The following is a 16,247-nucleotide window of genomic DNA, read 5'->3' as shown; positions in this document are numbered from 1 at the left end:
CAATGAAAGACCCAGCATTCTGCAGCGAAGATCCAATATGTCACAGCTAAGACCTGACACAACAAAATAATTAAATATTTTAAAAGGCAGTAACTGGTCTCAATAATGACCTAAGACTTCTACTTTCCAGACACAGAACAGAGTACCCTGTTCTAAGTCTGCACAATAAAAGTGGAACTTGAAATGAAAAGTTGATGGCTCTTGGGCTCGCAGAGAGGAACAAAGTGTCAAGTTCATAAACGAACATTCAGTAACATTAAACAGTTTCCAAGTTCTTAAGATTAGTAATAAAGACAAAGGAAGAAGTAACTTTTTATATATTTAGTCCTCTGATAGAAACAAAAGAGATGATATTAATATGAACATTCACTTTGACAAAATATTTTCCCGGTATTAGATTTTATTCTGTAATTTTAAATTATAATAACAATAGAGCTGCTGCTCAACATTTAGAATAAGCAAATAGCTTAAAAATCGATAGCTCTATATATCACTTTTTATTTGATGTACATGGACTGGTAATGGTTTCTTCTGGTTCCCTTCTCTTAATGAGATTATTATGCCCTTGAACTTGGTTGGCCAGTCACTTATGGCTTTTATATTTGTGTACTTTTGAGTTCCATCCCCAATAGATGCTTAAGAAACTTTAGATTAGTGTAACTATCTCTGGGAATTCTTTCTAAAATGTAATTGGAAATGGGTAAGATTGAGTCTCCCTCAATATGATCAGAGAGAAGTCAAAATAAAACCTAAACAAAACACTTGTATTTTAGACTTCTTTGACATTAGCAGATAGAGAGCTTCCTCATTCCTTTTTAAGCTGAATGCTATCACACTGTACTATTGAAAGTGCTTGGTAATACATTTGGTAGGGGATTTCTATGTGCCGGGTATTATGCTAAATATTTTATCTACTTGATATGATCAAAACTGTATACAAGGGGAAAAGATACCATTATGATCTTCCTTCTGTCAAGGAGAACACTGAAGGTCAGAGAGCCTGAACACTTTGCTGTTTCCATAAAGGGAAGTTAGGACAGTTCCGAGAAGCTGGCCATCATTAAGCAGCTTTTAGAGGTAGACTTCCTGTCAAGGAGCATTGAGCCAAATTAAACAGACTGTCTGCAGCTGGGAGATCTGGAGACTGACAACATAACCAGTAGTCACAGCCCCAATTAATAAACACATATTAAGTTTATGGTCAAAAGCTGAATGGATATATTTGGATTATGTTGCAACAAGAATTATGGTGAAGAGAAAATGTGGCAACTCAGATTTCATATTGCTCTCTTTTGCAAACTGGCTCTTTAACTTTGCTGAGTGATTTATCCTCTTCAGGCCTCAGCTCTTCACAGGGGAGTTGAACTATGTGATTTCAGAGGCTCATGCACTAGGATAAGAAGAGAAAAACGCTGGAGAATGATTTGCGGTAACTATCAATGTGCAGAATTTTTTTAAAAAATCTGTAACACATAACTTCCACTGATTCAGGTTTCTGAAACACTCATTTATTCATTCATTCAAGTACTTATTGGGCACCTACTGTGTGCCAGGTACTGTACCAAGCAGTGTTCTGGAAGTGAACAAAATGAAATCCTCATTTTCCTAGTTTACATTCTAGTAAGAGAAGACAGAAAATAAGCAAATATATATAACCTGTACTATGTCAGATGGTAATAAATGCTAAAGACCAGAAAATGAACAAGGGAAACTGATGGTAAGGGAAGTATCCCACCACAGTGCACTCTAGGCTCTTCCTTGAACATACCAGGCCTACTCCCAAATGTGCACTTCTGATACATTTGCCTGCAATACCCTCTACCAAATATCCCCACAGCCAACTCTCTATCATTCAAACATTATCTGCTCAAAGCCACTCAGCATATGAAAATCCACCCTCCCCAACTCTGTTCTGTTTTTCCCGTAGATCTAACATCTGATGCAAACTGCTTATTTGTGTGTTGAAAGTCTGTCTTCCCAGAAAGACTATGAGCTCTATGAAGGCAAGTCCTTTTGTTTTGTTCAGGATATATTTCAAAGTCTGATGAAAAGTAATGTTTAATATGTTGATTAATGTCCAAATTAATTAATAGGTGAATGAATGAATGAATTAGAAAGATGATCAGAAATTGTCTTCTCTAATGAGGGGTTGATGATGTTGTATAGTTGCTCAGTCCTGTCCCACTCTTTGCAACCCCATGGACTACAGCATGCCAGGCCTCCCTGTCCTTCACCAGTTCCCAGAGATTGCTCAAACTCATGTCCCTTGAGTCAGTGATGCCATCCAACCGTCTCATTCTCTGTGGTCCCCTTCTCCTCCTGCCTTCAATCTTTCCCAGCATCAGGGTCTTTTCTAATGAGTCAGTTCTTTGCATCAGGTGGCCAAAGTATTGGAGCTTCAGCTTCAGTCTTTCCAATGAATATTCAGGATTGATTTCCTTTAGGATTGACTGGTTTGATCTCTTTGCAGTCCAAGAGACTCTCAGGAATCTTTTCCAAAAACCACAGTTCAAAAGCATCAATTCTTCAGTGCTCAGCTTTCTTTATAATCCAACTCTCACATCCATGCATGACTACTGAAAAAACCACAGCTTTGACTAGATGGACCTTTGTTGACAAAGTAATGTCTCTGCTTTTTAATATGCTGTCTAGGTTTGTCATAACTTTTCTTCCAAGAACCATGCATCTTTTAATGTCATGGCTGCAGTCACCATCTGCAGTGATTTTGAAGCCAAGAAAATAAAGCTGTCACTGTTTCCATTGTTTCCCCATCTATTTGCCGTGAAGTGATAAAAGGAATAAATAGTAAAAGTTTGATATTTAAAAATCGAAATTTAAGGAAAATTGCTATATCCAGATGTGACCTTAAAATAATTTAAATAATATTTATTAAGACTATGAATTAGCATGAAAACTGTAATGTATAGATAAACGAAAAACACAAGATGCAAAGGTACACATGTATTTTTATTTGCAATCATGTTTAAAAAAGCATTTTTAGAAGAAAGGTTGGAAGGAAATATACCAAAAGTTACCAGTATATAGTATAGTGATTATTGGTGATTTCCATCATTTCTTATAGTTACAAATTTTCTGTAAGGTTTCATATCTTTGATATGAAAATTAAAAAATGAAAATTTTTAAGAAGTTAATCTACATGATGCTACCTGTCTTTAGTGGTATTATAAAATTTTTTATCTGGATTTGATTGTATTTTACATTTAGAAACTAGACCTTCACAGTGTCACAATGTCAGTAGCCCCTGACAGGCAGGGAACCCAGAGTTGGAAAGGGCACACCTGTATCATCTTTCACAGAAAGACAACAGAGGCAGAGGCGGAGGGTGAATCAACTCTCACGCCTTCCATAAGAGCATCATACCTTCTTGAGTTTACCTTCCAAGTAGATCGTCTCCAAAAGAAGGAAATCCTATCAACTGAAACAGGCCTTTCAAGAGAACACATGCATAAGTGATTATATATAGAACATAACATCAGAAAGACAAAATTGCCCAAGACTCTGCTTTTTCCGATGTGTTTCCATTACTTTGGTGGTCAAGAAAGATAACTGAAGATCAGCAACATGGAATTAATAGCTGAAGTGTGCATGGGATATGTTATCCCATTTATTCCTCAGAAAAATTCACTGAGTTAGGAATTATATTAACAAATTTCAGATGAAAAAGGGCTATAGGTAACCTGCCCAGAGTTACAAGGCCAGAAGGATAGTGATTCAAATTAAACTTAAACTGGTTCTAAAACCACTACTCTAAACTTATATATGGGGACCAAAATATTGAGTATTTCTTAGTAGGATCCCTTCACAATTGCACTTCTGTGTCCCCTAAATGCTGTTTACTAAAATATTTTTTATAATGATTTTGGGTTAGTAGCATGGCTCCAGTTTCTACATCTAGAGCAATGTCAGACTAGGCAAGCATGAATACTATCCTGAAATCTTTCACTGTATCTACATGATCAGCATCTGTGTGGGAGAGACTCCTGGTGGGTAAGAGAGGCGTCATATTGGAATGGATGTCTTCGCAGGGAGTTGACGACAGCTCCCCCTGCCTCAGCTCTCATGCCCTTGTGAGAGGTTACATTAGTCACTGGTTCTGCATTCATCGAGCCCAGGCAAGGAGAAGAAGCCAGAAGAAGTTTGAACATAGGCTTGAATGGGAATTCTGCATTTGATCCTCTTCAATGGACCAGATGACCAGGTCACACCCTGAGGTGACCCCATTCGTTAAATCAGATAATTGCTTAGTAATATATACTTAAGTAAATTGCTAGCTGGAAAACCAGTCTTTGAACTCAATAATTTAGTATTTATGTGGATACTTTTATGTATCTATATTCATGTGAAGACTAAAATATAGTAGTTCTAGGTTAAATACAGCTTCAACATTCCAGTAAGGAAGAAGAGTGCATTGATTTTACTCCTGGTTCTGGCTTCTTAGCCAAACTGGAGCCAAAGAATGCAATGTTTCCAGTTTATATCAAGGGACGCACATGTCTACTTATAGTGCCTCTCAATGGATTTCATGTGAGAAAAAAAACTGTCACGAGTTTCATCTCTTCCCTAAGTGATGACTCTAGAGGCCACACAATTCCCTTTAAGCTCAATTATCTCACCACTGACAGCTCTGATAACCTGTGGAAACCAGCAGACACAGTGTGAGTAGTGAGCCTGGAAAAGAGGAAGGCCCCGAGCAGCCGTCAGCCGTCTGCATTTCTCTGCAGTCAGCCCCCTGGTATCCCTGATAACAATGACAGGAGAATCTCTCCGCCAGTGCTGCCAGGTCTGTATCAGATGCTCTGCCTTTCACAGTAAATTCTCCATCCTCGGAAGCCTCTATGTGGTAACTTGCAGGGTTCAGGTGAAGGTAATTCGGCGTTTTCCACGCCTTCCTTATGCATCTCCCGTTATTCCTGCAGACATGAAGGCTGCACACCTCAGCCGCTCTGGTCACATTGACGATGTAGCTCCCTAAATCAGAACTCACAAACTGCTTCACCTTTGTACAGTTGCCCTAGAAATGGAGAAACAAATGGGATTTAGTGTTTTTTCTAATACTGGTAGGGTCGGTATATCTAGACCCACAAGGCAGCTCTTTGAACTGGATTGAAACTTAATGGCTTGGTTCCTGCCTGTGAAGTCTTAGGCTCAGGTGCTGTAACACAGGGGACCCAGACCTGAAAAACTGAGAGATGGTCGTGACAGGAGATGGAGATTAGGTTACTGTAAGCTAACTGAGCTTGGAAATGGGCCCTAGCGTCAGCATATGTGACCATGCCTTCTTACAATTTACATCCTTGTTTCTTCTTCCTTCTAGATCCCAAGTTAATCAGTGTGGAAAAAAAAAAAAAGAGGAACAAGCTGAAATTTAGAAATCATGCCAAAGTTCTGTCTTCTGGCCACCTTTCAGGTGTGTGTACCTTTCAGGGTTGTGTTAGAACATGAATCCTCCTGTTCTACCAAATTATTGTTGACTGTCAACCTGAGCCTTCCAGATTTTCCTGTTAGTTATGCTTTAATATCTACCGCCCTGGGATCTAGCCACCTCTGCACAATTCAAAGACAGAGATGCCTAGAAGGCTGACCAGGTCATTTGTGTATTCTTCCTATTGTGTGTTCTAAATGGAGGCCTCCTGGTTGTGTACCCAGCTTCCTGAGGACCATCTTTTCAGGAACCACATGGACTGGAGGGGAAATATCACAGCTGGAGAGTCAGGTACTGATCCTCTCAGTGTCTACCTAATTCATATGTGGACAGAGGAGACTTTAACTTTATATTGTCACAGTTTCACGAGCAGCATCTCAGTAGCAACAACTTGAGCATGTGAAATTAAAAAAATATCAAATCACCATGAACTTGCAAAAATTCAATTTAACAAAATTGTTGAGGAAACAAGTAGTATAAGTCAAAGCAAAGTGTATTACACTATAGAGATATGAACAGACAGCAGCTGGAAATACAGAAGAGATTGCAGTTAACGCGGATTGGAGAAAACTAGAAAGAGTAGATAGTATTTGAGCTGGAAGAAATTTGAAAAAAACATAAACCTTACTTTAAATACTATTAATTTTCAGCTAATTTCTCCAAGGAAGAAAAATAAGTTCAGTGTAGATATTAAAAATTACTGATTCCATTTTTCAAAATATGCTATCACACATTTTATATAATGGCTAAACGTAAGGGCTCCAGAGTTGTACCATTTGTGGTTAGTGGCAGCTTCACCATTAGCAAGCCTAAGTAGCTCTTATAGTTAGATTTCCTTCCATTTCTTCATCTATAAATGAGGATGCTACTCCCTACCTCATAAGGGTTTTATGATCAGTGAGCAAATCCAAAACAAAAAAAGCACTTAGTACCATCTTCAGTTCAGTTTAGTTCAGTCACTCAGTCGTGTCCAACTCTTTGCAACCCCATGAATCGCAGCACACCAGGCCTCCCTGTCCATCACCAACTCCCGGAGTTCACCCAAACTCATGTCTATAGAGTCAGTGATGCCATCCAGCCGTCTCATCCTCTGTCATTCCCTTCTCCTCCTGTCCCCAGTCCTTCCCACCATCAGGGTCTTTTCCAATGAGTCAACTCTTCGCATGAGGTAGCCAAAGTACTGGAGTTTCAGCTTTAGCATCAGTCCTTCCAAAGAACACCCAGGACTGATCTCCTTTAGAATGGACTGGTTGGATCTCCTTGCAGTCCAAGGGACTCTCAAGAGTCTTCTCCAACACCACAGTTCAAAAGCATCAATTCTTTGGCACTCAGCTTTCTTCACAGTCCAACTCTCACATCCATAGATGACCACTGGAAAAACCATAGCCTTGACTAGATGGACCTTTGTTGGCAAAGTAATGTCTCTGCTTTTGAATATGCTAACTAGGTTGGTCATAACTTTCCTTCCAAGGAGTAAGCGTCTTTTAATTTCATGGCTGCAATCACCATCTGCAGTGATTCTGGAGCCCCCAAACATAAAGTCCTTCTCTGTATCAGGTGGTAAATTGGACTTTAATCATAAAACAGGTTTACTATGGGAGACCTGAGAGATCTGATTAAAGTTTTATTGGAGAACAGAGCAAAAATTTAAATAATAGTAACTACACCCCTAAGGTACTGTCTTACCTCAGATGAAGTCAAATTCATGTCTCCCCAAATAACAATGCCCGCAGCTCCCAAGGCAGCACTTTCTCCAATAGTACTGATTAGATCTTGCTAGATTGAAGACAGTAGAGTTCATTATTCATTTGAATATAAAACAACATGCCAGGAATTAGGATTGGAAGCTAAATTCAGTAAAATAGGATGACCCTATTCAACTTCTTAGATTAATGCAAATGCTATAAATAAATGAACCAGGGCTCAGAAATTATACTCTATAATCATACAGAAAACATATTGAATATATGTTTTTAAAGTATATTTTGCCAAACGGGATATTATTTTTAAGACAGCCTGTAAATAGCCATTAAAAGTTGTTTAATCAAGTTACATGAACAGAGGAACCTAGAGAGCTACAGCACAAGGGGTCTCAAAGACTTGAATACAACTGAGCAACTAGTACTTTCCATCAAAGTTGACCAGGGGCATCCACACACAAATCAACAATAAGTATATGACCTGGAAACAGAATCCAAAAGTTGTCCTTCTCTAAATGTGAGGAATGCCTTGCAGTCATCTCACCCAAGTTCCCTTTTCAGTTTGCAACTCTCCTGAAAACTTTGCTTCTGCAGTGGCTTGGGGTGGAGGGTGGGGAGAGTTGGGGTTTTTTTTTTTCATTTTTATTTTCTATCGGAGGGGTTTTGTGTCATTTGGATTCCCTGTCTAAGCAAAGGAACACAGTGTTATAGATCTGCAGGATCTGATTTGATCTGGCGCTTATATTTGGTCCCTGAAATTATTTGTATTTAATTATTTGTACCTGATTAATGGGTTTATTTATGATCATCCAGTCAGGGTAAGGCCACTGGGATTTATCTCAATATGGTTAAGACAGACAAAAACAAAATTTCTGCAGAGAGAGTTTTGGTTTTGTAATCCTAAAGGATTAATGTTTTAGTGTTTAAAGATTAACATGAATCTAGGTAATTTCAGAGGGAAATTAAAGCTTGAATGTGTACAGTTGGCTTCCTAAATTAAGTTTCTGCAGTTGATTTTCTAAATAAGTTTGCTATGTTATATTCTCTCATTCTTTTGAATGCTAAGCATTAACCTTTTACTTCACGGATTAATTTCCATCACTATTGTGCTGGAAATATAATTGGGCAATCTGGTAGAAATTAAAGGCAGAACTTTCAAATGGTGTTTTATCTTAGACATTTTATATTCATATCACCCTCACTTTTATAGTCTACTAAATGAAAGATTTTACAATCTCAGTTTTTAAAAAAAAATTTTTTTTCTGGGCAATTTTCTGGTAATTTTGGTTTAATTTGTTTTCAGGTTCATATCTCTTTCCATTTCCCAGGACCACAATGTCTGCTGAACAGATCAGAGATGACATGACAGGAAGGGGAGGAGTTTTTGTGAGGTTCAAATGAGATAGTGTAAGTGAAATGGTTTTGAGAATTATCTATGATACGAGAAATCCTGGAAAGAGGAGAAGTAAGTGATGCAGAGCTCAGAATGAGGACTGTGCTGGGTCCAGGTCCATTGCCTCTTTTAACAAAGACCTAAAGGAGCAGAGCTTCTCCCTCCACTCACATTGAAACTTTCCTGAATGTAGAGATGTCATAGTCACACGACATGATCAGAGGGGCAGAATCCCCAACAGTCTCCCATGATTTCCTGTTATGTGTATGTTACACCTTAGCTGTCTCACAGTTCTTAGATGTTCTGTTCTGTTGTGTTGTTTTTTTTTTTTTCCTGTCTTTGCTCTCTCTGCTTTTTCGGTTTTGGAGGCTTCTACTGAGATATCTCCAAGGCCAGAGATTCTTTCTTCAGCTGCGTCTAGTCTAATAATAAAGCCGTCAAAGATATCCTTCCTTTCTGTTACAGTGTTTTTGATTGCTAGCATTTCTTTCTGCTTCTTTCTTGCAACTTCCATCTCTCTTATGTAGCTTATGTTGTCTGTTTTTGCATTTGTTCTGCTTCATCCATTAGAGCCCTTAGCATATTAATCATAATTGTTTTAAATTCCTGGTCTGATAATTCCAACATCCTTGCTGTATCTGAGTCAAGCTCTGGTGTTTGCTTTGTCTCTGCAAGTTGTGTTTTTGCCTTTTACTATGTCTTGTAATTGCTTCCTTGATAGCTAGATATGATTTGATTTTTCTCCATAAGTAGATAGCTCATACTAAGTAAAAGTGAAAGTGTTAATCACTCAGTTGTCTGATTCTTTGGGACACCATGGACTGTAGCCTGCCAGGCTCCTCTGTCCATGGGGGTTCTCCAGGCAAGAATAATGGAGTGGGTTACCATTTCGTTCTCCAAGGGATCTTCTCAACCCAGGGATCAAATCCAGGTTTCCTGATTGTAGGTGGATTCTTTACCCTCTGAGTCAAGAGTAGCTGCTATAAATAGACCTTTAGTAATATGCCAGTAAGGTGTGGGCGTAATGAAAGACTTTACAGTCCTATGATTAGATCTCAGTCTTAGTGAGGTTTTGCCTCTGGACTGTGAACTTCACAACTGCTTCTCAGTTTTTGCCCCCACTCCCTGTTAGGTGGGACAGGCTGGCTAGATGGGGCTAGAGATGGGTATGTTCCTTCTTCCAAGTGGAAATCTAAAACCAGGTGGAGTTGGTTTCCGTTTCTGCAGATCAGTTAGGTTCTGGTAAAACCTCAGCAATTTGGCTGTGGTTAAACAGTTTCTCCTGGGGCTGGACCTTGTGCAGAAGAACAGAATGCTCTGGAATACTCAAAATGGTTCCTTTTCTCCTTCACCTATTAGATGCATGAGGGGAGGGTTTCTCCAATATTCACTAGAAGGACCTAGTGAGCTCCTGCAGGGGAAAGTGTGCTCCCCCAGTCCCCATGACTGAGTGCCCCTGGAGTTTTTAATCTCTCAGTCTTGTTGTTGCTGAGCCACCAGCAGTTTCCTAATTACAGTTCAGCTTTCCATGCTCTGTCAGGGTTCCCACAGAGGTTTCTGCCCAAGGACTTCTGATCTGGTAAGCTGGGTTTCTCTGTATTCACCTGTCTGTCTCTCCAAATTTGAAGGCAGCAATTTTCCCTGTGTGTCCACACTTCTCTTATTATTGGAGATAATAAGAGATAATAAGAAGAGTTGGATTTTTTTTTTCAGTTTGTTTAGCCTTTTATTTATTAGGGCCGAGTGGCAACTTTCAAGCTTCTTGCATGCTAAACTGGAAACAAGAAATTGTCCATGAATTCCTTTAGTTTAAGGCTTTGTCATCAGAGGGAGGGGTAGATACAAAATTTACAATTCTTCTTTATCTGTTGTTGATCCATATGCAGTAACTAGGGAAACTACAGATGTTTATGGTGAAAGCTACCCATTCTGAGGCTGATATCAGGAGGCAATGTTGGTTTCTTTCCAATGTGTCATTGACAGTCATTATCAAAGAGAGTTTATTGGGAATGATTCAAAATGGCAAGTCTTCTAGCATGTTAACTGGAGGTAAGGAGTCATTAGTAGATATTTAGGCCAAATCCTCTCAGTGACCAAATTAGCTCACTGTCACCGAGTGGAGAGCAGGGTGCTGCATAATCACAGAACAGCTACGTTTAGGGGACCAGAAAAGCAAGGACACTACTCAGTGCTTGAAGTCACAAGTAAGATGCCTCTAGGAGTAAGTTGGGACCACCTGAGAGCTGGGCCCCATGAGTGATGCCACACAGCAGGAAAAGTAAATGAACAGCATCATAATAGCAACACATCTTTCAGGTCCCAGCATGTGGCAGGGCTGCCATGCCCTGCCCACGATTCTCTGCTCAATCAAGGTTTTGGAAGTAAAAAGCAGCGGCACACAGAGGATTTATTCTTTACACTTGGGTTTTAGTCCCTCAAGTTTTACCACAGTGCATGTAAGTAAGGAGCCCAGTGTGGGGAGCTGGAGCATCACTAATGAGCTTCCTTTGCGTATTACCAGAGGGAATATTAATTACTGGGAAAAACACCTTTAAATCAATAACCAAGAAAATCCCTTTTGTTACTTTTTTTAAAGCACAGCTCAAGTGATGTCAACATTGCATTTATCTATGTGGTTTAGGCCATCTGTTGTGTGAAATGAGGTTTTACAACCCCCATATAATGGCTGAGCTATCAGGGAAGAAATGGCAACCCACTCCAGTATCCCTGCTTGGAAAGTCTCATGGATAGAGGAGCCTGGTGGGCTGCAGTCCATGGGGTCACAAAGACTCGGGCATGACTGATCGACTAATATAATGGCTACTGACTGAAATTTCATTCTTACATAATCCTCTTTCAAGTTCAAGGCTCTGATACTTATTAGAAAGTGAGCAGCTACACCATATATATTTTTCTAACACTTTAAATTTTCATTTTTAATCTTCTCATTTTTCATGTTTCTCCTAGGTAGGTAAGGCAGGTAATATCGTGTCATTTTGTAGATTAAGCAGTGAGGCGCTGAGGTCTGGAGAGATAAGAGATTTGCCACTTATTGATAAATTGTTTTTCTAATCCTAATTATATTTCTGTACACATACACACACACATTCTAAAATGCAGATATCTTCAGAAAGTCAGAAATGGAAGTCATTACTAGCATTTACAATTTGGAATAAGTGAATATCAGATTTTTAAAATTTATGGGCAGATTTTTATGAAAGATGGAATAAAGTGGTGGTTTGATGGTTTCAAACATGAGGAAATGCCTCGCCATCCAGGAATTTTACAGAGTGATACCATGGGACTCAAAAAGAAAATTGTTTCAGGGTGAGATTCTAACTGTTGTTCCTTATTCCCTTAGAACAGTATGTCTCTGAGGCTGTAGTTGTTCAAGAAGGAGCTTACCATCAGCTTGCAGAATGCACAGAATGTAGCAGTTATTTAATCTAATCTTTTAAAATGAACACTTTATCCTTTAAAGTTTATTATTTCTTCTAAAACTTAATGTGTTATCACTAAAGAAAGGAACTTGCTTGAGGCAAACATTGAAAAGCAAAAGAAGTTTCATAGATAAGAAGGTGTTGTTCAACTTTCAATTCTAGAACTTTTCCTATCATTCTCAATCAGTTGTTGCTGCTTATTCTAGGTAGTATGATGATCAGTTTACAAGAGAGAATTTTTTTCCTTACTCATCTCATCAACAGTGTCAGAGGCATAGTGTTTACCAAATCCTGATGATTCGTGTCATTTTGCTTTCTGAGAAGTAAGCTCTAATGTCTTTCTGCTCCATAGATACCTACTGGTCATGGTAGAGCCCTCACTAGGGTGTTTTCTGAATCTCTCCCTTTGGATACTTAATACCAGAACATCTTTACAGTTTAATACATGCTGGTGAATTGAAACTTGTAATGGTGGAGAAAAAAGAAAAATGATCCACCCCTAGTGTACAGAAATATCTAAAGACACCTCTGTTCTGCAAATGTGAAGGTGAACCAGGCTCAAGCATCCTCATCATAAAAAGTTTATGCCTGGAGAAGTTTATTCTTTTGCCTGGAGAATCCCATGGACAGAGTAGCCTGGCAGGCTACAGTCCATAGGGTTGCAAAGAGTCAGACAGGACTGAAGCGACTTAAATTTAGTTAGCTTCATCTATCTTAAAAGTGACACAGTTTGTGTGACGTCTTTGGCTACATATAGGACTTGAGTAGAATAAATAAAGCAAAACTTCTATTTGTAAGTTTTAACCTAGAGTTACAAAACCATCTACTAGTAATGAATTTATTATTAAACTCAGAAATTCATACCAGTCTTACTAACTTTCCATGAGTTGTGGTCATAAACTCAAGAATAAACCAGATGGTTAAATCTATACAGCTACCTACTTTTAGCAGATTAATAATTCCCTTACACCCTTAAAAATTATTTTTATTTGTGGAGAAAAACATAAAATTTACTATCTTAGTTATTTCTAAGTATATTCATATTGTTGTGCCTCCCTTATGGCTTTTATCAAACCTGCTATTGTGCATTAAAAAGAAAATACTTTTCTTCTTTTAAGATTTTTAATGGTGATGCCAGCAGCAGAAATGCCTACAATTCTGCTTCCACACATATGAGCAAACTATTCCATTTTACAGTGTCCTCTCTGATTTTCCAACCTGTTTACCCCCAACCATTTCAATAACCTTGGCAAGAGAGCAATCAAAGTTGGGGAGCAGAAGTAGTTACTGACATTGTACTTTAACCCCCTTCCCTACATACTTTGTTCCTTGAAAGACTAATAATAAATAATTCAAATTTAGTATGTATAAATGGAGGATCTGAGTGGATGACTACTCAAAGGAGGAATTATGCTCCTAACGGACTACTACTTGAGAATCCTTACAAGAACATAATTAACAAAGCAATATCTCTTTCAGAAATAAGAAGAAATCTTATCTTTGGCAAGAGGCGTCTTACCTTAGAAAGAAAAAGTAAAGGCTGGTCTCTGTAGCCTAGCCTTGTGTAGACAAACACAGGCAGGGCATAATCACGGGATGTCATGGTAGAGATCCTCATAGATTCATGCACCCGAAATTGCGAGAAACGCAAAACGTTTTCGCTGTCTCCGAGAGCTCTCCTGACACCAATAGAAGGATATAAAGCAGCACTGCTGTTCCAGAGCCAAGAGAGCTCATTGTTCCTCAAAACTTCTTCTTCCGGGCATGACCCAGTGTAGTTTGGGCCATAAACATTATAATTGTGACAATCGGGATATAAATAGTACCCCCAAAGGCCTTTGGGTCTGCTCTTAATCCCCAGTTCAATGGTTTCCTTCATGAAAGCTTTTGCACTTTCTTCAAAGGTTGCTTTGGCTAAATTTTCAATATCAGCAGCTGATACATTCTCTTGCATCTCAGAAATAAGCTTTCTTGACTTCTGTCTGTAGATGTCTTTTGTGTTCCAGTTCCTGGCCCACTGGGGTCGCCAGTATTCCCAGTCTATAACAGCAAGCCCACTGAAATCTTCAGAAGGGATGTAATAACTGATATCTTGGTCAGCTTTTTCCAGATGCACCTGCAAACTTATGTTCTGGGGGAGACCTCCGTTAATGGGAACTCCTTGGGGTGTATACCATGGATAGTATCCCAACCTGTTGACATAAAATATAGTGACATTTTGCCCCCTGGCCCGGGCCAGTGGACTTCCAATCACCTGAAACATTTTCAAATTCAGCCTTATATTATATTTCATCAAACACTGATCTGTTGGAGCATTCCAGGCTGCTATAAAGGGCTTTCTTTGGTAAACTGGAAGTCGGGCAGGTTTCAGGGAAGAGATAGACTTCAGAATGAAAAGTATGAATAGCCATGATATGAAATGTATTGGTTGAACAACATAAAACCTTAGCTGTCCTTCAGATAATGGTTTCATGATGAGATAAAAATCTTATCTTCCACCTTAATATCACTCTGTAAGACCTGTGGAGAGATTTAATTTTCTGTTAGTGATAATTTTGAGGAAAAAGACTTAAACACATTAGCTGGTTATTATAGGTTTTATATTTATATCCAAGTGCATTTTATTTAAAGGTCTTAAAGATCCCTGTAAATAAATTGAGACACAAAAGTGATTGCAGTGACCCAGTTTCTATTCAAGGGCAAGCAATGCAATTCAGCAAACATTCATGGAGCATCAGATGCTGAGTCCAGAATACAAAATGACTAAGATGTGGTCCTTGCCTTCAAAAGAATCTTATGATCAAATAAAGATGTAAAATAGTATTCACTACCGTTTTGGAAAATCTATCAAATCTCAGGTTCTGTTCTTAGGTCTTGAATAAATATTTATTTAATCTTATAATACCTTTCCTTATTTCATTCAATAAGGCAAATGTCTGGTTGCTTTGCTGGCCTTCCTTGCAGCTAGGGTGCTAATATGTGACTGTGGCCAGGTGACTAATATTTATCCCACTTTAGACTTTGAATTGAGACCTTGGGAATATCAAAGGGGCGAAAAGATGGTGCCAGTGATAATACAAATTCCTGTGTCCAGGAGTGGATACTTGGGACATCCAGAATCTGATATCCACGGTGAACGTTAGGTGGCAGCACTGTGCTCATGGAACAGTGCCTTTCCGTTCAGGTCAGAGAGGCTTTGTTTTGGTCGCTTCCAAGCAGGAACTCAGACAGAAATGCTTCCAAGGAAACTGTGGCTTGTATTTCTCACAGCAAAGCTGATCACCGTGGGCTGCGTGTTGTATGTAATTATCATTTTTAACCACCAGGTGTCACCAGCCAAACCTTGTAAGATTTCGCAGACCTAGGACACTGAGGCAAACAATAATTGTAAGTAAGACTTGATTCAAAGACATTTAAAAAGTCTTAAGTTAATGAATGAGCTTCCCTGGTAGTTCAGACGGTAAAGAATCCGCCTGCAAGGCAAGAGACCTGGGTTTGATCCCTGAGTTGGGAAGATCCCCTGGAGGAGGGCATGGCAACCCACCCCAGCATTCCTGCCTGGAGAATCCCCATGGACCGAGGAGCCTGGCGGGATATGGTCTATGGGGTCTCAAAGAATCGGACACGACTGAGCAACTAAGCACAGCAGAGCACGTCAATGAAAATGTGCAAAATATCAGTTTTTAAGAATTATAGAGGTAGGTATTTTCCTCACCCATTCATTGAATAAGTATCTGTATTTCTCTTCAGTGCACAAATGAGTGAGATTACTTAGTAACATGAAATATACTGAAGGCATAAATTATGATTGGAAGAGAACAATAGTTTCAAGGGAGTATAATTTTATGAGTACAATAAGAATTGTAGTCTTCAAAACTGCCCCTTATCTTGAATTTTTTTATTATATTTTGCCTCAGGATAACAAAAAATGAATGCACATAAGGTAGTACATTAATAGAAAAAAACTTTTTCTCTCAGTTTATGTTAGAGAATTTACATATGTATACAGAAAAAAAAAAAAATCTGTTCTCCCAGAATGCTTCTGGCTTTTGCATTTATTCAAAACATCACTTTCCACTGATTATTGTCCCCTGCCTCATCACTGTCACACTAAGGTCTTCATTCATTTACTACAAAGTTACCAAGTGGTTCTTGTCTCCTATCCTTTGTTCACTGTTCATGAACATTGTTCAACTTTTTATTCCAGTTAATGGGAGGTGCACATTCCACGGCAGTCGGCTGGCAGACCTCCTGATAAAATATGCAGGTGG

The 16,247-nt window shown here is 38.9% G+C and overlaps 1 protein-coding gene across 1 annotated transcript; it reads right to left on the bottom strand.

Moving 5' to 3' along the window:
* Positions 1–4,630: 4,630 nt before the first annotated feature.
* HYAL4 (hyaluronidase 4) lies at positions 4,631–14,449 on the bottom strand. The gene is made up of 3 exons (XM_068972419.1): positions 13,496–14,449; positions 7,130–7,219; positions 4,631–5,032 (listed from the first exon to the last, which is right to left on the bottom strand). Exons 1-3 carry the CDS (start codon positions 14,447–14,449, stop codon positions 4,631–4,633), a joined length of 1,446 nt encoding a protein of 481 aa, XP_068828520.1.
* Positions 14,450–16,247: the final 1,798 nt, after the last annotated feature.

The sequence above is a fragment of the Capricornis sumatraensis genome, chromosome 5 (genome assembly GCF_032405125.1).
Source record: "Capricornis sumatraensis isolate serow.1 chromosome 5, serow.2, whole genome shotgun sequence".
Taxonomy (NCBI): domain Eukaryota; kingdom Metazoa; phylum Chordata; class Mammalia; order Artiodactyla; family Bovidae; genus Capricornis; species Capricornis sumatraensis.
The sequence above is the reverse complement of the archived record's forward strand: the minus strand, read 5'-3'. Positions and strand labels throughout refer to the sequence as shown.

What these genes read in the sequence shown, in the direction of transcription:
- HYAL4 (XM_068972419.1), bottom strand. Translation starts at nt 14,449, where the DNA reads ATGAAACCATTATCTGAAGGACAGCTAAGGTTTTATGTTGTTCAACCA. An exon ending in CTTTACTTTTTCTTTCTAAG is followed by an intron (nt 7,220 to 13,495) that starts GTAAGACGCCTC and finishes TCTTCAATCTAG; the next exon opens with CAAGATCTAATCAGTACTAT. An exon ending in TGAATTTGACTTCATCTGAG is followed by an intron (nt 5,033 to 7,129) that starts GTAAGACAGTAC and finishes CTCCATTTCTAG; the next exon opens with GGCAACTGTACAAAGGTGAA.